Genomic DNA, 25,499 nt, shown 5'->3' on the forward strand with positions numbered 1-25,499 from the left:
ATATATATATATAAACTAGATCAAAAGTCAGACAGATACATAGATAATCCAGTACTTCATAACAAAAGCAATCAAGAAAAAGGAAGGTATACAGAAAAATAGCACAAAATAAATAAACGATAAAAATACAACACAGTTTACAAGACTAGTATGGAGTAATCGTATTCCAGTTGGTCTAATGTCAAGTCAAGTCAAGTAACCTTTATTTATATAGAGCTTTTAACAAAAAAGATTGTGTCTGAACAACAGTAATTAGGAAAACAGTGTGTCAGTAATGAAAAATGACAGTTAAAGGCTGTTCATTCAATTCAGTGATGTCATCTCTGTTCAGTTAAATAGTATCTGTGCAATCATTTGCAAACAAGTCAATGATATCGCTGTAAATGAAGTGTCCCCAACTAAGCAAGCCAGAGGCGACAGCGACAAGGAACCAACACTCCATCGGTGACAGAATGGAGAAAAAAACCTTGGGAGAAACCAGGCTCAGTTGGGGGGCCAGTTCTCCTCTGACCAGACGAAACCAGTAGTTTAATTCCCGGCTGCAGCAAAGTCAGATTGTGCAGAAGAATCATCTGTTTCCTGTGGTCTTGTCCAGGTGGTCCTCTGAGACAAGGTCTTTACAGGGGACTGTATCTGGGGCTCTAGTTGTCCTGGTCTCCGCTGTCTTTCAGGGCAGTAGAGGTCCTTTCTAGGTGCTGATCAGGTGCTGTACAGTTTTACAAATGCTAGAAATGTGGCTTTCTAAGGAAATATTGCGATCAAATAGCACACCTAGGTTCCTAACTGATGACGAAGAACTGACAGAGCAGCCATCAAGTCATAGTGTTCTAGGTTATTACATACAGAGTTTTTAGGTCCTATAATTAATATCCGTTTTTTTTTTTCTTTTTCAGAATTTAGCAGTAAAAAATTACTCTTCATCCAGTTTTTTTATATTGACTATGCATTATGTTTTTGAAATTAGTATGTTTCACCGAGCCACAAACAAATATAGAGCTGAGTATCATCAGCATAACAGCATAATGTTGTAACAGAGTCCAGTTTCCACCTCTGAAGGATCAGTGTTTTGCAAGAACCATAAATAAGGAGATAGACTGATGTCAATGCCTGTTAAAGGAGTGCTCACCATTAAACCCAAATATAGCAATAATTTGATCTAGATAAATCTCTCTTTTATGTACTCTTGAAAGAATATCCGCCCAGTATCTTTGGAGTTTGCTGAATCAGTGTATCTTCTGCAACATTATTGCATTCAGGTGATACCTCTGGAAAAAAAAAAATATCATGCAATTTAGCTTTTCATTTAGTTCATCATTAACTAATCACTTATAAATGACTTACAACTGAACATTATTATAAAGTGTTACCTTGTAGGGTTGATGTGTACAAACACTGCCAACACACATTTATGTTCAAACAACATGTAAAAGTGAATTTTGCATATATCTCATTAAACTACATAAGATATAGACATAGGTTAAAAAAAAACAATAGCAAACATTAATAATAATAAGTTAATAATAAATTAAGGTCACACTTTATTTTAAGGTCTAATTTTTGCTATTAAAGGGTTAGTTCACCCAGATAGCAAATTTATGTAATTAATAACTTACCCTCATGTTGTTTCAAACCCGTAAGACCTCCGTTTATCTTTGGAACACAGTTTAAGATATTTTAGATTTAGTCCGAGAGCTCTCAGTCCCTCCATTGAAACTGTGTGTACGGTAAACTGTCCATGTCCAGAAAGGTAAGAAAAACATCATCAAAGTAGTCCATTTGACATCAGAGGGTGGGTTAGAATTTTTTGAAGCATCGAAAATACATTTTGGTCCAAAAATAGCAAAAACGACGACTTTATTCAGCATTGTCTTCTCTACCGTGTCTGTTGTGAGAGAGAGTTCAAATCAAAGCAGTCTGAATATCCGGTTCGCGAACGAATCATTCAGTTCACCAAATCGAACTGAATCGTTTTAAACGGTTCGCATCTATAATACACATTAATCCACAAATGACTTAAGCTGTTAACTTTTTTAATGTGGCTGACACTCCCTCTGAGTTCAAACAAACCAATATCCCGGAGTAATTCATGTACTCAAACAGTACACTGACTGAACTGCTGTGAAGAGAGAACTGAAGATGAACACAGAGCCGAGCTAGATAATGACTCGTTCACGAGCATTCACGGTTGAAGAAAACGGTTCACCGGTTCTTTTGCGCTCGACGTATAATGGCGTCATTGGCGATGATTGCCCTTGATTCAAGCCTTCGGTTTACCCACGCTCATAACATTAGCACAGAATCAGTTCAGAATCAATCACCAAAAGAATCAGTTCGGTTCAGACGCTCTGTGTGTCGGTCTGCTTCACGCTGAATCACACATGCGCAGTATCATCAGCTCCTCGGTTCACGAATCGGACGCGTCTGACAGAAACGGTTCTTGACTTCGTTATCTGGCTCGGCTCGGTGTTCATCTTCAGTTCTCTCTTCACAGCAGTTCAGTCAGTGTACTGTTTGAGTACATGAATTACCAGTCAATATCCAGACTGCTTTGTTTTGAACTCTCTCTCACAACAGACACGGAAAAGAAGACAATGCTGAATAAAGTCGTCGTTTTTGATATTTTTGGACCAAAATGTATTTTCGATGCTTCAAAATATTCTAACTGACTATCTGATGTCACATGGACTACTTTGATGATGTTTTTCTTACCTTTCTGGACATGGACAGTATACCGTACACACAGTTTCAATGGAGGGACTGAGAGCACTCAGACTAAATTTAAAATATCTTAAACTGTGTTTCAAAGATAAACGGAGGTCTTACGGGTTTGAAACAACATGAGGGTAAGTTATTAATTACATATGTACAGTATGGCTGCTTTCTTGAAGCTACAGACACAGGTTGCTCAGATCCTTCATAAACCTTTCAGTAAAAAGTGTCAAAATATAGAATGAGGATTTGCAAGCAAACATGCCTTTGTCAGGAATTTTTTTTAATAATGTGTGTAATTAATGCAAACATGTTTCAGAGGTTTCATAGAGATGAACAGTAACAAGAAGCTTGTGGACACCATAGGTGTAAATACAAACCGTTTACATTTTGATAATAAGTTTCAAACAAAAATGAAATAACATAATTCAAATACAATCATCAACGATTTAAAAATAGATTTAAAGTGATTTATAAAATATTTAAATATACAGTAACTAAACCACACTCACACTCATGAACAAACAGAAGCTCTACTGAACTTCACTGACAATCATATTTTTGCTTAACAAAACATTCACAAGTTAGCCTTGTCAGGATCCCCCTCCTGACACTGATGAGGTGAAAGTAGGTGTTTGTTCAATCAGATGCAGCTACAGTATGTGTGTGTAAAACCTGTGTGTGTTAATCTTTATAAGATAAAGAGAGGGTTTTCCCCTTGGGCCAGATACCAGCAACAGCTAGGATGTATATGCATCCTAGCATGAGTTCTGTTGATAAATGAAGAGTTTGGACTTGCCCTCATCAATTTTTACCTCGTTACAATTAAGCGCTACTTTTATTGTTGCTTCTTTACAAAGCTCTACATCATATTTAACAAATATCTCAGCAACTCTATTTTCTATGATTTCATTTTTAAGAGGTTCGTTAGTATTTGGTAGTATCTGATGCAGCCTGAAGGAATTCTTGTCACAAGCTCCTGTTGTGAAGACACTGCCAACGATCACATATTTCTGAGTTCTAGGTGAAGTGAAGTTTGTGTTTGTTCCTGTAAAGCGAAATAGAGGGCCTCATTGTTAGGTTATGGTTACTAGAGTTAGCTCTCATATGCAAATGCATATAAAAATATAAGAAAATATGTATATGGTATATGGCAAACATTGATGTGAAACACTCACCTTCGAAATTGACATTCCAATGCTGCCCTGGGCAATCCTGTAGAAAATAAATAGTAAATAAAACTTGACTGAATTGAACTGATCGCACTGCAGTTGCATTATTTGGCGACATTTGAAATGTATGTTTTGATCATTTTTGTTTAAATCATAATGTTAAGTCGGTTCAAAACAACATTTGTCCCTGACGTTAATTATAGAGACAAGAGACATTTTTCTAAATATCTTCTTTTGTGTTCACAGCAGGTATGATTTGGAGCGACATGAGGGTGAATAAATGCCGAAAGGTTTTCGGGTTTGGTTGAACTGGTCTTTTTAATTGAGATATCACAGCAGCAGCCCAATAAGCACAAATAAAGGTATTTATAATACCCGATAATTCAGTTTGCATACTTAATGAACACTGCTGTAATTATGGAATGACAGCATGGAAACCCCAGATTTTTTTTTTTTTCTAAGCCACTATGAATTATTTCAGTCTCCTTACCTGAAACAGCTTCATCCAGATGACACCTCCAGTCAGTGCCAGCACGAAGACCGCCAGTACACCCACAAGGACCTGGAGGAGAATGAAGGAGCAGACCCGATGTCTGAGCTGGTGGCTGCTCACAGCAGGCTTCAGAGATTCCTCAGAGGCTTCCACATCACAGATGAAGGGAGTAGTTGCCATGCTGAATGAATGAGTGAGCAAGGTGCTGAATGAGCATCTCCCTGTAGTCCTGGCCTCTTTTATGACAAGGATCTGCCCACTCAAGAGAGTTCCCTTACTGAAACTAGACAAATGGCAGCATGCTGCTATGGCAAGCTTCCAATGTGCTGGGACAACACAGAGAGAGGGAGCTGGGATTACCCACACACCCACGCACATGCTTGCAGGCACATGCAAGAACAATCAGGAACTCCGTGCTGGCACTCGAATTCTCTCTCCAGCACAGAAGAGAAACTCTTTTACATCCTTTTTACATCCAGTAAAGCATTTTATGGCACTATAAATAAATAAAGCGATCCAGAAGTTCACCTTTAGACCTGTGCATCTTCACAAACCCGGCTGCAGGTGTTAAACTGTGAGATTTTGCGACTTCATCAGTGGATAGACAATAAAATGATGCAAAGCTGAGTGGCCCCAAAAATATTTGCTCACTTAAAAACATACAGTATGGAGACCATAATATTAAATTATGTGGCGCATGCAAAAGCTTTTCTTAGAGCTTCATTTTTCTAAAGCATTTCAAGGTCAATGACTTGAGGCCCTTTTTTTTGTTTGTTTATTTGTTTGTAGCGCTCTAAAATACAATAAACATGAAATTCATATATACAACGACATGAGTAAACCACTTCTGTATTAAACATGTTATTAATTTTTGAATAAAACTCTTATTGATATTTTAAACATTCGTATAATAAACGTGACTTAAATGAATTTTGCAAAGTTGAAGATGCTGTAAATGTAATCAATATAAGTTGAGCAGTTCAGTTTATTCTGAAGAGACATGATCGCTTTATATGATGAACAGATTTAATCTAGGTTTTTATTTACTTATAAACATTGATCAATAGACATACATAAAGCATATCAAATATGGTAAATGTAAGCTCATGTGCTTGCTTGATACGTTTACCATATTTGATGTGGCAAGTCTTTTTTATTTTTTGTAATATTAGAGGTTTAGATGGAAGAACAGAAACCTGTCAGGTTTCTTTAAAAAGATCTTAATTTGTGAAGAAAAGCAACATGTCTTATGTGTTTAGAATAGCATGAGGGTAATTCATGACAGAATTGTAATTTTGGGGTGAAGTATCCCTTTAAGTGTCCGAAAAACTTTTTGGGCCACTGTATGTTCAGGATATATAGTTGGCCAAATAACAAAACAAAAACATTTTACGCCAAAGCATTTTTCTTCCACAACCTTACCTACAGTTTCTCACCCATCCATCCATTCTCCAAAGTCTTTACAGCATATATGGTTTCTTAGTTCCCATAAATTGTGGTATTACTATATGTCATTTGCAAAGCAAAACAAAAAAAAATCCAGATCTAGTGCTAAAGGGTGGTCTACTTACCCCACTAAATGAATCAAGGATGGACATAGAAGCATTATTGATGCCAGCATGGCTTAATGCTATTCCTAAAAGTGTTCACTACATCAAACACCTTGTAGATGTACTGCACTATATTTAAGTTTACTGGAAGGATGGAAAAGTTATTAGGCCTAAATCATCACATTCAGATCTCTAAAGTCACTGCAGCATGGCAATCAGATCATGTGAAACTGCCTGAAATAAAACGGGCAATGCATTCATGTGATCAAAATTACAGAAAGAGACTTCATTCAACTTTGTACAGTTTCTAGTCAAGCCGTAGTAACCACAGAGCGTGTGCCTTCCCATAAAATGGACAGACATCACGAGAAAGTACAAGAAAAGGGAAGCTATCAAAAAAGCAAATACCAAAACAAAAAAAAAAAGAAGTTCTCCAGTAATGGTTGAGTTTTCCAGGTTGATTTTGCAACTGTGTGTGAGTGTGTGTGTTTCTGTCTGCAGAATACATTGAATGTGCTAGTCTGTGAACTGTGTGTGTTCACTTTACAACTTGTTGCAAGTTAATATTGATAGCATTTACAGTTTACTGGCACAGAAAGAGGTGTGGGCGTAGAGGCCAGAGAGAAAGAGTGAGTTACAAAGAGAAAGAAAGCAGTAGAATAATAATAAGTGGGGGAATTATCTTTGATTGTTGCATCATACTTCAGTGAAACCTTTATTTAACAGCCGGAGAGTTCTTTCATCATCACTGACTATTTCCTCATTAGCCAGAGAGCCCAAAGCCATTGAACCCGCCCAGAGAAACACACACCCACGCACTCATTCACGTTCATGTATCTCTTCCTCCACACATTACCTACAGTACAAACACCACCTCCATTCATTACTTTCTAAACACATTACAATGAGAGAATTAAAACCAATTCATTTATCTGAATGTTTTCTTCAATGTTTGTTTAACTTTGAACAAAAAGAAATTTCCCTATACTAAAACAACTTCAACCACGCTGTAAGCGAGTTAAATAATGAGGAAGGTTGAGAGGTAAACAAAAACAATTTCCCCTTACTGCCGCAGGCTATTTGTGTTGATATTGATTTCATATTCACCAAAAGCATGTTATGGTCAGGAATGTAGTTTTCCAGCTATTAATGTACTATTAAAAGTTTATCCTATATAATTAACTACCTTTTTCTTGATTATTGCTTGTAAAATTTTGACCTTGTAAAATTTCCTGATATTTCAAGAGGGTCCACAGGGGTCCTCACCAAGTCGCATTATATGATTTTCATTTAAGCACTCAAACGTTTTTCCAAATATTAAAACACTGTACTTCATTATGATATCATGACAGTTGTATCACCCTTACATTTTTCATTTTACACCACTGAAAAAAAAAAAAAAAAATCAACCATTCATTCCTGTCATGTTTGTAAATCAGAAAAAGAAGATAAGGCTTACTACTTTCTGGTTTCAAATGTGAATGACAAAGAGAAAGAGAGAGCTGACATGCCATAGTGTGTGCTAAGTTTCAGTAAATCTTTCCTTGAACAGTTAGCCAAAAAACAAGCTATACAAGAGCTGAGGTATGAGAAGAATCACATGAACATATGCCTGATTTTCACTGATTTCCCTGGAATTCTCTTAAAAAACAAAGAGATGAACCTGAAGGTTTAGTATCAGTAATTGGTGATACCAAACATTCAATTATCACCTCTATAAACGAAGAGATGAACCTGAAGGTTTAGTATCAGTAATTGGTGATACCAAACATTCAATTATTACCTCTATAAAGAGTTACATTGCTGATATCATTATGTTTCTATTAAACAGATTTGTGTGAGAGTTTGTGTAATTCTTAAGGATTCATTGTTATTGTAGTTGTTTATGATTATATTTAAAAGCTGTCTTCACAGAAACTGCATTTTTTGGTAAATGGTTGGAGGGATATTACAGCTGGGAAAAGGTATCCTTTTCACAAACTACGGCACATTTCTGCAATAAAATGCTGAATATCTAGTAAACCTTAAGTGTTTTTTAATTAAGGTAAATGTATAACATCATACTTTGTGTTATATTACCTTGGCATTAAATTACAAGCAAATAAATACATAAATACAATACTACTCTCCACAAAATCCTCTTTTGGGAAGTTGTGGTAATCTTTTTCTGTTGAAGTAAATGAGAAGACAAAACAATGTCTCACATGTACTTTTATAGAAGTTTACACTGCTAAAATTCACTTCCACTTTTCAAAGCAAGAAATGTGAAAAGCATTCATGCAGTGCGTCAAATGTATAACATTATGCATATTAATAGTTTCACTTTGTTGATCACATGCTGAATTGTAATTAAAGAGAAGATCTGTCACTCAGTCATAGTCACTAATTTCACCTTCCTGTGCCCTTTCACATGCCCTTTTGACAACTGTTTTGGGAAAAACAGCATTGACCACCTCCCACCACTTCCATAGCAGCTGATGATTTCACCACATTCTTCACAGACAAAAGTAAAACAATCAGTAGTCAGTTTCGCAGCCCCACACACAGGCCCTCAATCCAACCACGCCCCCATATTTTCCTTCTGTCACCTCACTGAGTCACAAGTATCAAAACTCCTTCTCTCCAGCCATCCTACAACATGCCCTCTAGACCTAATCCCCTCACACTTTCTCCAAGCAATCTCTCCTACACTCTTACCAGCACTCACACACATCATCAACACATCTCTCCTCACAGGCACCTTCCCCACTGCATTCAAGCAGGCTCGTGTAACCCCACTGCTCAAAAAACCTACATTAAACACTTCACTTACAGATAGCTACAGACCTGTCCCTCTCCTTCCATTCATAGCGAAAGCCCTCGAATGAATTGTTTTCGACCAGATATCCTTGTTTCTTTCACAGAACAACAAACTGGATGCTTACCAGTCAGGTTTCAGGAGTGGCCATTCAACAGAGACTGCACTTCTCTCAGTCACGGAAGCCATGCAGATTGCAAAAGCTCATTCAAAATCATTACTTCTTATTCTGCTGGATCTATCTGCTGCTTTAGACACTGTAATTCATCAGATCTTCCTGTCCACCCTCTCATCACTGGGCATCACAGGGATTCCACTTCATAGGTTTGAATCCTATCTCACTGATAGTTCTTTCAGGGTGGCCTGGGGAGGGGAGGTATCCAAAGCACATCAAATGGTTACTGGGGTTCCTCAGGGATTGGTTATGGACCCGTCCTCTTCTCCATATACACTACATCACTGGGACCCATCACACAGGCACATGGCTTCGCCTAACATTGCTATGCTGATGCTAGACCCTTGTCATTTCTATGCTGGACTACTGCAGTGCTCTTCTGGCTGGACTTCCATCATGTACAATCAAACCTCTACAAATGATTCAGAATGCAGAAGCACGACTGGTCTTCAACGAGCCGAAAAGAACACGTTACACCTCTCTTTATCTCACCTGTTGCACTGGCAACAGGTTACAGCTTGTATCAAGTTCAAGACATTGATGCTTGCATATAGAACAGCAACAGGTTAAGCACCTGCCTATTTCCACTCACTATTATGACTCTACCTCCCCTCCAGAAGTCTGAGATCAACTAGTGAGCAATGTCTTTTTAATGGTACTATCACAGAGAGGCTCAAAATTACTTTCCAGAACATTCTCGTTCACCATTCCTGGCTGGTGGATATATCTTCCCACCCAAAACGGAATGCTGTATCCCTGACAATTTTCAAGCGAGAGCTGAAAACTCTTCTCTTTCGCCGCTACTTGACTTCATCCTAAATGTAAAAAAAAATATATATATATAAATATACACAGTACAGACCAAAAGTTTGGACACACCTTCTCATTCAAAGAGATTTCTTTATTTTCATGACTATGAAAATTGTAGAGTCACACTGAAGGCATCAAGGGCTATTTGACCAAGAAGGAGAGTGATGGGGTGCTGCGCCAGATGACCTGGCCTCCACAGTCACCGGACCTGAACCCAATCAAGATGGTTTAGGGGTGAGCTGGACCGCAGACTGAAGGCAAAAGGGCCAACAAGTGCTAAGCATCTCTCGGGGAACTCCTTCAAGACTGTTGGAAGACCATTTCAGGTGACTACCTCTTGAAGCTCATCAAGAGAATGCCAAGAGTGTGCAAAGCAGTAATCAAAGCAAAAGGTGGCTACTTTGAAGAACCTACAATATGACATATTTTCAGTTGTTTTACACTTTTTTGTTATGTATATAATTCCATATATAATTCCACATGTGTTCATTCATAGTTTTGATGCCTTCAGTGTGAATCTACAATTTTCATAGTCATGAAAATAAAGAAAACTCTTTGAATGAGAAGGTGTGTCCAAACTTTTGGTCTGTACTGTACTGTATATATATATATATCTTTCTCTTTATTTATTCCTTACCTTTCTAGCTTGTACTTATTTAAACAAATGCCTGAAACTTGGTACTATGAGCACTTCCTGTGTCTGTTTGCCTCTTTAATAATAATTGCTTAATGTAATCCCCGATTGTAAGTCGATAAAAACATCTCCAAAATGAATAAATGCAAATGTAAATAATTAGCTGTATGGCTGGTATCGGCTCAGTTACTCATATCATACATACATTTCACTTGAAATTAGTTTATTTATTTTTTTTAAATTGAAAAAAACATTTCAAGATTAAAATACCATACATACTTATTCTTCAATAGCCTGAAAATGTTTGATGCTATCATTCCTAGTGATGGGCATTTTTCATAAATATTGTATTTGAATATTTGGGCTCATAAAAAATAATAAAAAATATTATTTGTTTATTTAAATTATGTTCAATGAGAATGACAATATTTTTTAATAATAAAACATCTTAAAAATGTGTGTAAACAGAGAAAGAGAGAAAGAACAAAATAATGGAGAATCAAAATAAGCAGAGCAAATGGAAATAATGAAGCAGACCATACCAATTATAGAACAGAATCACAAACTCTCGAGTCAGCCTATATTTATCATGATTATATTAAATCACATGTTAATGTTGAGGAAAACAATAATATCAACAAGCTCGGGTTAAAGTTGCTTCCTTAGTCTGTTAACAATAAGAGCACATGCACAAAGATAACGGTGAGCTAATCAAAGTTTCTTACAGCGCTTTGTGTTTTCTGTTTTTTAACCAATCTCCCTTGAGGAAACTTAATGACGTTCCTTAATGTAAGTTAGGGAGCAGTGAGCAGAGTATATAAAGCAGCTGCTTACCTCTCTCCAGTCTCAGCTGTTCCAGCATCTTCCAATTGTGTCATAAAGAATTATGTCAGGCACACCGGACCTCCAGCTTTTTCCTTCAGATGATGAACTTTTCTTCTGTCCCTAGACACCAACAGTCGCAAATCGCATATCATTTGACAACACGCATCAAAGCAAAGAGACTCCCTCCGAGCACTCCAGCCGAAAATTTTAGCGCTTATAAAAGCCACGCTCCAGAAGACTACTCTGCCCTACAATTTCAAGATCACCACTGGTAACTGCGCCTCGTCCATCTCTTCATTCAAAAATGGTCCGTCAAGAGCCTAAGACAAGCCCTCTCAAACTCCAGACTTAATTTATCCCGCAGATCATCAAAAGTTTAGCTCTATGATCTACTTATTAACTCCAATAACAGCTCCAGCATCCCAACAAACACCTCAACTTCTCCAAAAAGAAGACCCAGTTCCCATCCATTCCTGTTTCTCCAACGCAATCATCTACAGTGCCCTAATCCAGAGACCACAGCAAAGAGCAACCTGGCCACCTGAGCACATTGACAAAAGTCAAACTACAGAATCAACTGCACTTTTTGAGCTATACCCCACAATAGTATTAGCCTATCTATGGGGCTCCGAATGGTCAACAAAAAACATCCTCTTTCACTGTGATAATTCTGCCACGGTCCACTGTATCAACAAAGTGCTCCAAAAATCATGCTTTTTCTTAGATGTCTAATTTAGATCTCTGCCTGTCACCAATTTAGCATTAAAGCTGAACATATTGCTGGTCATCAAAATGAAATCGCTGAAGCTTTATCTAATTTTCTTTTTCAGAAATTCACTTTGGAAGTCAGTGGCCCTAGGACGTCGATCTCTCTCTCTCTCTCTCTCTCTCTCTCTCTCTCCACCTGCCTGCTCACTCACCATTCGTCTCCCAATTCTCTCTCCCGCTGCAGACTTCGCTAAACCACGCCTCCGCCTCCACACCCGTATACTTAAATCTCGATCTCGCTAAACTCAACTTGCTGTTCCAAATTTAATCTGCACTTTTGGGAAGTATATCAGAGCTTGAGTTGAAGCTGCTTCATTGAGCCCCCTCATCAGTGGACAGCAAGCCAAATCAGTTTTAATAAATAAGCCACAAAAAGTCACAATTTCCTTAAGATTTTTTTTTTTTTAGAAAACACAAATAACACATTACAACAAAGGAGAGAAAACCTATTAAATAAACCACTGCCCTCCCTGATCTTCCTCCCTAAAAATAAATAGAAGTAGAATTGTAAATTAATTTGAAAGTGAAGTGACATACATCCAAAGTGCACACACACAGCAATGAACACACACCCAGAGCAGTGGGCAGCCATTTATGCTGCGGTGCTGGGGAGTAGTTGGGGGTTCGGTGCCTTGATCAAGGGCATCTCAGTTGTGGTATTGAAGGTGGAGAGATTGCTGTACATTCACCCCCCACCTACAATTCCTATCAGCCTGACACTCGAACTTGCAACCTTTGGATTACGAGTCCAAATCTCTAACCTTTAGGCCACAACCTCCCCCTTATTTATTGGTAATAATATTAACAACAGAATGACATCTTTAGATTAAATTACCAAAATCTTTGGGACTATGGAAATCCAGTTCTTCAAAATAGATAACAGTAGCAGGCTTTACGTGATTAGTCTATGCAGAAGATAGTTTCATGTATAGTATTTCCAAGGAATGAATCCAGTGCTTAACAGAAAGTTCATGAGGGGGTTTCCAGCTTGATCTATTATTTCTTTGCCACAGTCAAAGCTGCTAGCCAAAGTTTTCATTCTTTTGTCACTTAAAATGGAACATTTTCATTCAACAATAAAATAACAGGATCTTTGGGAAAATTAATCTTGAAAACATTGTTTATAACATCAAGCACAATGTCCCACATTTTTTGCACACCTGGACAGTCCCATATCATATGTATCAAAGTGTTAAGGCAACCTGGTCCACAAAATATGCAATATGGATGGGGTGATATACACATACCAGAATGTATAAGTGTGGTTAAATATGCTCTCTAAATAATTTTAAAGTCAATGAATTTGTGATTAGAGTATGAGGATGCAAGGAATGTATTATCCCATGTCCCATTCAATGTTTACATTATGAGTCAAATCTGATAAGCATGCTCTAGCTGTATTAAGATTAGAAAAGCAATGTTTGTAAAAATAAGAAACAATTCCTATGCTTGGGGCATTTTTAATTAATTGCACTACTAGGTGAATTTGAAGTTCCCTGTCAAGCGTTATCTGACACCCGATGACACACACTCTTTGCGTCTCTTGTTTGGGCGAAGAGCACACGCGCGATGTCCTTGAGGGGGCGATCTGCGTGCACTGCGAGCGTTTTTCTGTGAGAAAGCTCCGCTCTCGTTTGTCTCTCTTTTCGAGGAAAGAGGGACAGCCATCTGGATCCCGCGGCTCAGGACCCGCCGTTGCCGAGGCACGGAGGAGAATGAGCTCGTGGGGATCACAGGTGAGTAGAGTAGTGAGGGACTTTCCCTTTCACACTCTCCGGCAGCGAACTTCGGGAGGAAGATGCATTATCATTAACCCATTCTGACACTGAAGTTAGTGCTCTGCTGGGTTCTACCTGGGTTCTACCCATAAAGAGCAGGAGATGTCTGAGAGTGGCGAAGAAGCTGAGGCTGAGCCTTCTCAATCCTCCTGCCCTGCGTATGAGGAGCTGTTAGAGGTTATGGATCACGCCACGGCAAAATTAGACTTGCCATGGAAGCGTGCCAGAAAGGTAACGTCACGAGGTCGCCTCGATGAGCGTTATTTGTCTGACCATAGCCCTCCAGCCCAGGTGAGCCTTCCATTCTTGCCTGACTTGCATGCAGAAGTCGAAAAGGAATGGAAGAGGCCGTTTTCCTCTCGCATCCACCGGTTTCAGCATACGAGCTATGCTAATATCGAGGGCATGCACGAAAATGGCTATGAGAGGATGCCCCCTGTAGAAGAGACGCTGGCTAGCTATCTCTCTGTGGGGGAAACATCCTCTCTTAAATCTCCCTCTTTGCCATCTAAGCCCCTCCAGGATACATCCCGCTTAAATGGCAGGTTATACGCGGCAGCAGGTCAGGCTGTGGCTTCGTTGCACACGATGGCGGTGCTTCAGGCCTACCAGGCTGACCTGCTGAAGGACCTGGATACAGGCGAGGGCCTTTCACCTGACCAGGTAGCCGAGCTGCGCCGCACCACAGACCTCTCTCTCCGGGCTAACAAGCAGGCCGCCTCCGCCATGGGCAGGTCTATGGCGGCCATGGTGGTAACGGAGAGACATCTGTGGGTGAACCTGGCAGACATCGGGAGGGAAGAAAGGGGGTTTCTTCTCGATGCTCCGGTCTCGCCTTCTGAGCTTTTCGGCACCTCCATCAAGATGGTGGTCGAAAAGTTCAGGGAGGCAAGGGCGCGCTCAGCAGCTTTTAAATCCTTCATTCCACGAAGGTCCAGGTCCGAGCCCGAACAACAAAGGGACGTGAGGGACGTGATTCAGACGAGGCAGCGTCCTCGCCCGGATCAGAGCGATAGAAAAACCTAGTAGCTCCGGATGTTTTTAACCTCTGTTTTAACTTCTGTTTTTATCCTCCCCTGCCTAATTCCCCTGTAGCCACCAGCTCTCCACCTGATCGAGGTTAGGTGGACAGTCTCTCACATAACAGTCTCCTTTCCTGGACCTATGATGTTTTGGTTGGTTCTATGTTCATAGTAACCGCCTTACTGACGGTCCGCAAGCGGGACTCCAGTACAGGAGGGTGGGTGAGTAAAAAACATAACCCTAGCTTTACCTGTTTATGGATGTTATGTTGCTGGTGGGTATATGTCTACTAACAAACTCTGTGAGTTTCCTTTACAGTGCCCTGGAAATAGCTAGGTTGCCAAGATCACAGGCTTTCGGTAGGCGGCCGCACCGCGTTTGCGACACAAACAGTGGAGTAAGACCCGCGCGTGGGAGGCAAGCGCTCTGCGGTTGTCCATCCCACACCCCCTCCCGAGGAGCCTGGCTGATCATCAGAATTGGCACAGCACTGCAGGGAATTCCATGGATGTCCGGCCAGGTCACCCTGAGGGGCCGCCTGGCCGCTTGGCGAATCCGGGGAGGTGGTGGTTCCAGAGTCCTCTGTATGTACTGCCTCAGGTGATGCTCCCCTCGCTTGAGGGTTGGAGCTCAACTCTCCCGTGCGATCCAGCGCCTCTGCGATGCTTGGGAACCTTTCTGTACACACGCTAAGCCTGTGTACTTTCTCAAAACCACATGGTGGTCAGTCTGCACGTGAACACTTTGCACACTGTCTGAAATCCACGTAAGTGGTAAGTGGTGCAAGACTTTGTGCACTTTCTAAAATCCTGTACGGTAGGGGTTACGCGCTCCGCTTCGTTCCCTTTCTTAAGATGATTAGCCCTGGGTTCCATGGGCTTCATGCAACCGGTGTGTATTTGTTATACACCTCAAGCATCGCTTCCCTCAACATGAGGGGCTGGGTGGACTCCCACATATTGTGGTTATCAGGTAGTAGGCTTCATCAGGCCTCTCTGATGGTGAGCTCCCACATACTGTGGTTGCCAGGTAGTAGGCCTCACCAGGCCTCCCTGGAGATTTAGCTCCCACATACTGTGCGTTTCCACTAAATACCATATTGTGGTTTTCAGATAGTAGGCATCACCAGGTCTCTCTGAAGGCGAGCTCCCACATATTGTGGTTGCCAGGTAGTAGGCCTCACCAGGCCTCCCTGGAGATTTAGCTCCCACATACTGTGCGTTTCCACTAAAAAGCGAGCTCCCACGGTTTGTGGTTGTCAGGTAGTAGGCCTCACCAGGCCTCCCTGGAGTCGTGTTCCATATTACTTTCAGTTTCCACTTGAGGTGGTTATCTGGTAACAGGTAGTAGGCCTCTCTGTAGGTGAACTCCCACATATTGTGGTTATCAGGTAGCAGGCTTCACAGGTCTCTCTGAATGTGAGCTCCCACATACTGTGGTTGTCAGTTAACCTTTCAGTACACACGCTAAGCCTGTGTACTTTCTCAAAACCACATGGTGGTCAGTTTGCACATTAATGCTTTGCGCACTGTCTGAAATCCACGTAAAGTGGTAAGTGTGCACGCAAGACTCTGCGCACTTTCTGAAATCCACGTAAAGTGGTAAGTGTGCACGCAAGATTCTGCGCACTTTCTAAAATCCTGTACGGTACGGGTTACGCGCTCCGCTTCGTTCCCTTTCTTGAGATGATTAGTCCCGGTGTTCCTTGGGCTTCATCCAACCAGTGTGTACTTATTGTACACCTCAAGCCCCCTCAACATGGGGGGCTGTGTGGGCAATTCTCGCGGTAGTTTAGCAGCGCTCCCCTTTTCTGAAAGGGTCACCTATGAGCATGCTGCTCGGAGCTCGAAGTCCTCCTCTCTTGGGAGGCTGATTCTCGGTTCTTTCAGAGCGCTCCAGTACTACATACTGTTTTGAGACGCACTGTGAGAGCAGACATCCTGCTGAGGCAGGGGCTAAGGGTCGGGGAATGGCGCCTTCGCACCAAGGTGTTGAAGCAGAGTTTGAGAGGTTGGCCAGACTTGGGTGGATCGGTTTTGTGGCTCGAGAGAGCATCGCACTATCCCCTCTGGCTTCCTCTGACTCATCCAGCTCCATTGGGGGCTGGACGCCATGGTACAGGCGTGGCCGAGGCTTCATCTGTACGTTCCGTCCTCCAATTACTCTGCTCCCGGGCCATTCCATCTACGAGCTGCTCTATCAGAGTTCCACGAGAGCCCCTCCTTAGAACAGTATTTGTAAATCCATGTTATGGTAAGTGTGCACGTGAATTCTTTGCACACTTTCTGAAATCCACACTGTGGTAAGTTCGCACGCTAGTACTCTGCGTTCTTTCTAAAATCCTATATGGTAAGGGCTTTGCGCGGCTGCTTCGTGCCCTTTCTTGAGTCGGTTAAAGCCCCGTTCATCTTGGGCACCACTCCACCTAGGTATCCTCTGATACCTATCTAGAACAGGGCACCGCTACTAGAGTACTGTTGGGACAGCTCTTTCAGCAAGTTTTTGCGAAAGCTAGCAGTAGCCCCTGTGTGACAGGCAAAGACTTGGTAGAGGAAAGTGCCAGGCTCTTAGCCGTATCCCTTTAAAGGAATCTTTTGTGATTCCAAGCCTTCAGCTCTACATGTAAGTTGGGTATGTAGCTTAGGCCTTTGGCCATAAGGGATAATGTCATAGACAGCCGTCGAACCGTCCCAGGGGCGACTCCCGGTGAAGTGGTAGAGTTGGTACTTAGTGTTTGCCATGATTCTGGTCTGCACTCCCCTCAGCATGGCGGCGTGGGTATACTGTTCCCCATAGTGTCCCCTCAGAGGACGCAGTTCGAAGTTCCCTTGACAGGGAACGTCTCAGGTAACGAATGTAACCATGGTTCCCTGAGAGGGAACGAGACACTGCGTCCTCTAGCTCCCTGCCATGCTTCGGACGCAAGCTTCACGAAGAAGATAAGTGACGGGTCCTACAGGCGCGTATTTATAGTCGCGCAGGTAGTGACGTCAGAGGCTGTCGCCAGCCAACACGTTGGCGTTTTTCAAAGTATGCTTCAGACACGGGTCACGACGAGGTGTTCCCCATAATGTCCCCTCAGAGGACGCAGTGTCTCTTTCCCTCTCAGAGAACCATGGTTACATTCGTTGCCTGAGACGATTATTACCCCAAGGATTCTTTTAAGATTTCAATGCAGAACGAAGTTGAAAATATAGAAATAAAGTGTTAAAGGAAATATTAAATCTTTCAATTAAGTCTTGAAAATCTAAAATTGATTTCTCTCCATTTATATTGTTTAACCATAACCAAGTTGGTTGTACAAATGGTTGTCCACCAGAAAGCAGATTCAGATTGTGCCATACGGGAGTATGGGTATGCCATATATTTTTAGATGGAAAAAGGGATTAAAATATTTTAAATATTTGGAGAGCATAGGAAAGTATATGTCTATAATGTAATGAGCACTTCCTTTATGTAAGGCCAGAAAATTAAAAATCTTGCAAACGAACTGGTGAAATAATCTCTTGCTCTATTTCTTAACCAAGAGCAGAATAAAGGTACAATGATACCATTTAAAATGGGGGCAGCCCCCAGCCGCCTTTCATTTTAGTTCTTTGATAAAAATTGAGACCACCGGAATTAAGAGGTAACAAAATAGTTTCAAAATGATTCATTTTAAATCCCGATAGTATGCCAAATTCATCTATAAATTTGAGGGTGTTAGGAAATGAGGGCTGCAAGTCAGATAGAAATAATAAGTAATAAGTGTCATCTGCATATAAGGAAATAGGATAGCTTGACGTGCCTAACCGAATTGATATAATAAGACCGTACTGTCTAACATACAGGTGCTTCTCAATAAATTACAATGTCAATGAAATGTTCATTTATTTCAGTAATTCAACTCAAATTGTGAAACTCGTGTATTAAATAAATTCAATGCACACACATTTTGGCTCACATTTAATAAAAACCCACTGTATTAAATAAATTCAATGCACACACATTATGGCTCACATTTAATAAAAACCCACTGTATTAAATAAATACAATGCACACACATTTTGGCTCACATTTAATAAAAACCCACTGAATTAAATAAATTCAATGCACACACATTTTGGCTCACATTTAACAAAAACTCACCAATTCACTATCTCAACAAGTTAGAATACTTCATAAAACCAATTAAAAAATAAAATTAAAATTAAATTACAAACATTAAGTGAATTGTTGGCCTTCTGGAAAGTGTTCATTTACTGTACATGTCCTCAGTACTGGGTAGGGGCTCCTTTTGCTTTATGCCTCAGTCACTTTCCAGAACATTCTTGTTCATCATTCCTGACTGGGGGAATGATCTTACCACCCCTATCTGGAATACTGAATCACTGACAATTTTCAATCAACAGCTGAAATCTCATCTCTTTCAAAACTACTTGGCTTCATCATATATTTAAAAAAAACCTTTCTCTTTATTTATTCCTTCTTTTTCTAGCTTCTATTTATTTGAACAATGTCAACTTGGTATTACAAGCACTCCTGAGTCCTGTGTCTGTTTGCCTCTTTAAGAAGAATCACTTTATGTATCCCCCAATTGTAATTGGCTTTGGATAAAAGGTCTGCAAAATGACTAAATGTAAATGTCCTGATACAACAGCATGGATGTGAATGATTTTATTGAACAGACTACACTATATTTAATACACTTACCTGTCCAATAAAAAAGGAATTTGGCCATCACTGCTGAGCATTTTCTCCGTCATCACATCTTTCCTTCTTGTGTATGCAGCTGTACTGATGTTTACGCTCGTTTTGGTCTTTTTCGTTTTTTCCGTCTTGTGCCTCAGAACTTTTATGCCTTTCCTGCGTAACATGTGCTGATTTTCCCGTTGTCTCAGGTGTTAAATCACGATAATAAGTGCGTTGACTAATTTTTGCTCTTCGTGTTACCAAACAACACTACTTGAGCGCGAGGAGTTTCCCTGACATATTAATAAAATATCCGCGAAATAGATCTTTTAAAAAAAATTCTATTTAATTATATTTATATATAATTAATTTTAAATGTATAATTTTTAAAAAAGAGCACACTCAATGCACCTTTCCAATTATATTAAGAATGCCTAATTGTTACTAGTCAACATTTTGCCATATTCAACCTTAGAATAGGCCTAATACTCAGCCACTCTAGGAGGAATAAATAATAAAAATGTTTTTTTTTTCTTTTTTTTCTTCCCTCTCTCTCTCAATATTGTAAACTCAGTTATCTGTCTGTGTTTTCCTCCCAGAGACGTGAGCATCAAAGACTCGTTTAAACGGACTTTTAGGGCAAGAAATATTTCAGAATTAATTAAAAATATATGCTCATTGAAGATGCGTTTCGAAGGTTGGGTTTGGAGACTTGAGGGTAAGTAAATGATGACATAATTTTCACTTTTGCCTAAGTTTATAGGCTATCCCTTTATCTAAAGTGTGTTTGCTAGTGCAGTCTAACAATATGCATATGCCCCAGAGCCTATGATGGGGATTTACTAAGAATAGTTGCGTAAAGTGTCCTGCTTTAGCCTACTAAATACCGGTTTGGATGATTTTAAAATATAAAATTGTTATCTGTTATGTAATATCTGTAAGAAAAAAAAGACAATATATGAAAAAAAAAATTCCAAACCATAAACTTGGAAAAAATTGCGATGTACAACCCAACATACAACGAGTCCACTTTTTTTTTTTTTTTTTTTTTATACAATAGTCTACTTTAAGTTTAAGGGAACATGTTAAAACATGCTTGACGCTTATATGAAATGATTCTGGACCGTGAGGTTGCGTGACACAACAGAAAACGACACAGTATGTATGTATGTGTAAATATATATATATATATATATATATATATATATATATATATAGCCTATATATATACAATATTGACATCGGAGACTACGGGCAAATCAGCATATAGGCTACGGCAGGAAAGGCATAGTGTTCTTAAGGCAGAAGACGGAGAAAAAAAAAAAACGAAAAAGACAAATACGAGCGTAAATTAGTAGTACAGCTGCATATGTATACACGTAGCCATACTGTGAATGACTCCAGCTCTTCGGGAATTCCCGGTACTCGAAACCACGCGCTGTTTGTGTGTTGAAGGGCATTTGATCGTGTTTAAAATGTCACATAATTATTGTAACAATTGTGTTTGTTTTTTTATTAGTAACCTAAAATGTCTAACTCCTTTTATATAATATCTTGGTTTTGCATTATATTTTCTGTCATTTAATAACGGAATTTTAAACAAAATTATAGGCTACTGATTTACTTGGTGGACCCCAACCCCACAGCAGCTTCTTCAGACTTCAGACCTGCTTTATACTTATATATAAACTCATAAGTTTGCTTATTACTTATTTCTCTGTATGTTCATTCATAATTGCTCTCTTTATCTGTTATTTTTCTGGGACACACATCTGGTCATATGACTACAGTAGACTCACACCTATATGTTTACATAATCTCCACGTACAACGTTTTCATCATAACTGATATGTTTACCTCTTTCTGTGAATAATAGGGTCTGATGCAACAGCAGCCTCAGTGTGATGTCTGAACTAATTCCCTGGTGAACATAGAGATTCCTCAGCATGATGTCATCACAATGGTGCATGGTGTAATATTACAGTGGTACATTTACAAAGGATACAACAAATAGGGAATGTACTTTCACTTCCACTGTTGAAATAACTGGCTAGATGCAAAAGGCATGTATGGACATGAAAGAAAGATATGAGAGTAAAATGGAGGGGGAAGGAGACAAGAACAAGCTAGGCAGGCTGACAATAACAATGGAGAAAAAAAGTTTAAAAAGACATTACTTACTCGGGAAAACAAAACTTAAGGCTCGATGTCATCGATTGTATTGAATATAAGTATTTAACACTTGTCTTAAAAGGTAAATTTATCTTGGAACACAATATATTGGCCAAGAATATAGTAAATTATGCAACATTGTACAATACATGAAAACAACTTGAATATTTCAGCATATTGCATTTTTATTGATGGTGTATAATAATATTTATAAAATAAAAGTGCAAACTTTGCTGTATAAATAAAGCATTGCTAGAGAAACTGCAGCAGGGATTTGATTGAGCAGGTTAGACATCTGAGATCATGCTTGATAAACAAACACATTGCACTGACAATGAAAAAAAGTAAAACAAACTAAAAAGAGATGAAAATGTAATTACGACTGAACTGAAATACATTTGATGAGTGAATGAATGAGATGTGGATGATACAGGGTTTTTTTTTTTTTTTTTTTTTTTTTGCTTTTGAGGTCTTTAGTGCTTTTCTTCACCACCACTATAGCTGTGGTTTGATTAAATAATAATAATAATAATAATAATAATAATAATAATAATAATATAAAAAAAACACTTTAATTTCAATAAATACATTTTCCGCTCTTAAAGGGAAAGGGCACTATCAGAACTTTGAAAGTTTCTGTGGATTAACTCCTTACATTATCCAGTAACTCTGATTTTAATAAATCATCAAACATTTGATCACATACAGTTTACATAATTAAACTGTTTTAGATAATTAAAAATCTTGTTTAGAAAAAACAATAACAATAACAACATTCATTTCTGTATTACAAAATCAATATACATATCCAGTACATGTTCCAAAGCCTAAATTGAAAATATAAATGCCACCCTTTGGTATTTCCTTTCATATGTGGAGATTTCTTCCAGTTGTATATATAAATATAATGATAATGACAAACATTGAGAACATTATTGCTATGTCAGTATTTGAAACCTGTATCAGGACAATATCTGAGGGTGATCTAATTATTCCTGCTCAAATGACAGTACTATGTACATTGATCAGAATTAGCTTCAAAATGATCTGCAGCTGGTTACTTCAAATAAAGGCCTTCCATTCTCTTTCAACAGCAGAGTATCAATACATTCAAAGAGCTTATGGAACGCCACTAATCCAGATTGTGGTGAGGTATGCTCTCTTAGCGCTGACAAAGTGCCATTATCGCCCACTTCCACTGTGATGCAGTAGGTGTTCCACAAATAGTCCATCTTAAAGAGCCAGGAAGCTTTAATATAGAAATGTATGGAAAAATAACAGACTCTTCCGCTATGGAAAAATGTATTTGCAGCTCTCCAAGTCTTCTTCTTTAGCTTCATGGTTATACTTTTGGCCCAGGGAAAGTTTGACTATGGCATCATCATTATACATCAAACTCAGGCAAGTTTTAAATCAAGGTGAGATATTTCTTCATGGTAACTCAAACTGAGGGTCATGCCATAGTTGAATCTCTTCTGAAGAGCGAGCACCTTTAAAAAGATAGCTATAGTGGATACTTGAAGCACTGGGATCCTAGCATGTATTGGAGGCCTAAGAAGAGCTTTTTAATCTTGAATTGGTCTTCGATGAGTCCAACTTTCAGCGTGATTTCTCTTTCATTAAGCATGAAAATGCTTTGCATCTCCTGGCACCCCCCGTCTCGCAGGGTCTGCAGGTGGAACGATTTATCTCCCTGTTTCAGCGTCAGGTTGGCAACCGTCGGAGTCTCGTAGCTCTCCCCACAAGCCCACAGATAGACCATGTACGGTCCTGCACAGGACAGCTTCACCCTCTTCTCATTGTTCAGATACACACTCTTGTTCCAGATGGCTGTGAATCTCAACTCATCTGAATCTAACCCTGACACACACATACATAAAGAAGTGAGAATTAGATAGCTGTTCAGTTTTCTTCTAGATCTAGATGTGGTTAACTCTAAGACTGACATAAGCAAGCTGATTATAACTTTTAAAATCTCATATGTGGTGTAACCAAAAAAGTATATATAATATAAAATATATTTTATATATTAAATATAAAATGTTACATATAGTAGAAAAAAATATATTTAATGTTTTATATATATATATATATATATATATATATATAAAATCATAGATCTGATAAAAAGATGAGATGACATCACTAATTAAAAAACAATATATATATAATATATACTTATCACAGACTTCCATTGCATACTGCATGGCACTGTATCTTAACTCCTTGGGAGGATTTGATATATCTTTACAGAAACTAATCTGAATGATAGGATAAAATGAACACTTACTGAGCATTTGCATGAAAATCCCATTGTCCTGTGGAAACTGTGGAAAAAGAAAAAAAGGTTGAGGGAAAAATGGTAATACAGCTAGTATAGATTTATTCTAGGTGAAAAAGGTGCACGTTTATAATGCACTTAAGGTGCTCTATTTTCACACACTCATTTTGTTCTTGATATACAAAAAATATTCTTTAGTACTTCTTAAGATAATCTTAAAGCCATCTAAGTGTACTCAAATGTAATATTTTGGGACACCATGAATATGAACTAACATGTGCTTATAACATACTATCTAAAAGCACGTGTTAGTACATATTCATAGTGTCCCAAAAACCATTATCACACTTCTTCCATTGATTATGCATTTTTAAAATTGTGAATTTTGTTTTTCATCAAATAAATACATATGTTTATTACATTTTTTGGGGTCACCACTTGGTTTCCAGTGTAAAATTCTGGGCCCAGCTGATGCAAGATAAAGAAATGGTAATGATCAAAGTGATGAGAACTAACAGACACACTCATTCTGTTAGACATGGAAAATTCCACCCTGTATCAAATCAACATATCACAAAACACTTTCAGTGACCAGAGCAAAAGGCTAGTTGTGGAACACGTGGGCTGAAAAGACCTGCACAGAGATAATGGAACACATTTGCTCAACAAAAATGCCCTTTCAGGACTTGGCACACAACCCAAATAGTGCGTAAATCACCTCCTGTTCATCCTCAGACCACTAAGTGAATCAGTTAGTAGGTGTCTTTTGTGGGTACCCTTGTCTGATATCAGTGTAGGCTTACTTTGAAATGGAAATATAGATCTCCTGATCTCAACATTTATTATCATTTAACAGATGATTTTAAAAACAAGCTCAGAAACACAGTTCAGCTGTTAAGAGGGGTTTCCCCTAAGGGACATGCCAAGGCAAAACTCAATCAGACCACACTCTGAGACACACAACATGACCACATGAAACAACACACCTGAGACGAGTGGTTTATCTGACTAAACACTAACGGCCGCTATTGAACCCCATTACATGTTCTACACATTACAAAAAGAATTAGCTTGTGACGCTAACAAATATCCTTTAATCTCAGGTCTTTGACTGAATATGTGGCTGTGGGCAGTCTGAAGAACTTCAGACCAACCATTACCACGGTCGATACTGCCCTCTGAAGGACTTTCAAATGCACTTACAACACTCGTACATCACTCCTATCAGCGTTATACACCGTAAAAACACAAATGGAATCAGAAACAAGCTCTTACGGGCTGCTGGCTGAAGAACATGTTGAGGCTGAAGGCGGCACAAGCGGCTGTTAATAAACTCTGGATGACGAACACCGCCGCGGTCCTCCGCCCGTTGCTACAGCGACAGCGCGCGCCTCCGCCTCCGCCTGCGCCGCCGCCGCCGCTCTCTAAACTCTCGTGAGCATCCTTTGAGTCCATACCGACTGACGGACGAGTGAGTTCAACTGCCCTGAGAAGAAACGACGCGCCTTTTATAAGAGAAGGCGGAGGAGGGCGAGGACCGAAACCCCGAGAAAACATCCCCTTCCAACGCATCGCGTCGCGTCGAGCCAGAAGCCGTGTGTGGAGGATGCTCTAGTTTAACTGTTTGGTTTATTCAGACCG

The 25,499-nt window shown here is 39.4% G+C and overlaps 1 protein-coding gene and 1 long non-coding RNA gene across 2 annotated transcripts; one reads left to right on the forward strand and one right to left on the reverse strand.

Annotated features, from left to right (window-relative positions):
• Positions 1-2,922: 2,922 nt before the first annotated feature.
• LOC132107314 (uncharacterized) lies at positions 2,923-5,410 on the forward strand. The gene is made up of 3 exons (XR_009424270.1): positions 2,923-3,733; positions 4,128-4,243; positions 4,381-5,410. It is a non-coding gene; the product is annotated as an uncharacterized LOC132107314 (long non-coding RNA).
• Positions 5,411-21,806: 16,396 nt separating this feature from the next.
• On the reverse strand, positions 21,807-25,494 carry LOC132107315 (uncharacterized). The gene is made up of 3 exons (XM_059513552.1): positions 25,134-25,494; positions 23,868-23,904; positions 21,807-23,437 (listed from the first exon to the last, which is right to left on the reverse strand). Exons 1-3 carry the CDS (start codon positions 25,428-25,430, stop codon positions 23,082-23,084), a joined length of 690 nt encoding a protein of 229 aa, XP_059369535.1. The 5' UTR covers positions 25,431-25,494; the 3' UTR covers positions 21,807-23,081.
• Between the last annotated feature and the right edge of the window lie 5 nt (positions 25,495-25,499).

This window comes from Carassius carassius, chromosome 27 (genome assembly GCF_963082965.1).
Source record: "Carassius carassius chromosome 27, fCarCar2.1, whole genome shotgun sequence".
In the NCBI taxonomy this organism is placed as follows: Eukaryota; Metazoa; Chordata; class Actinopteri; order Cypriniformes; family Cyprinidae; genus Carassius; species Carassius carassius.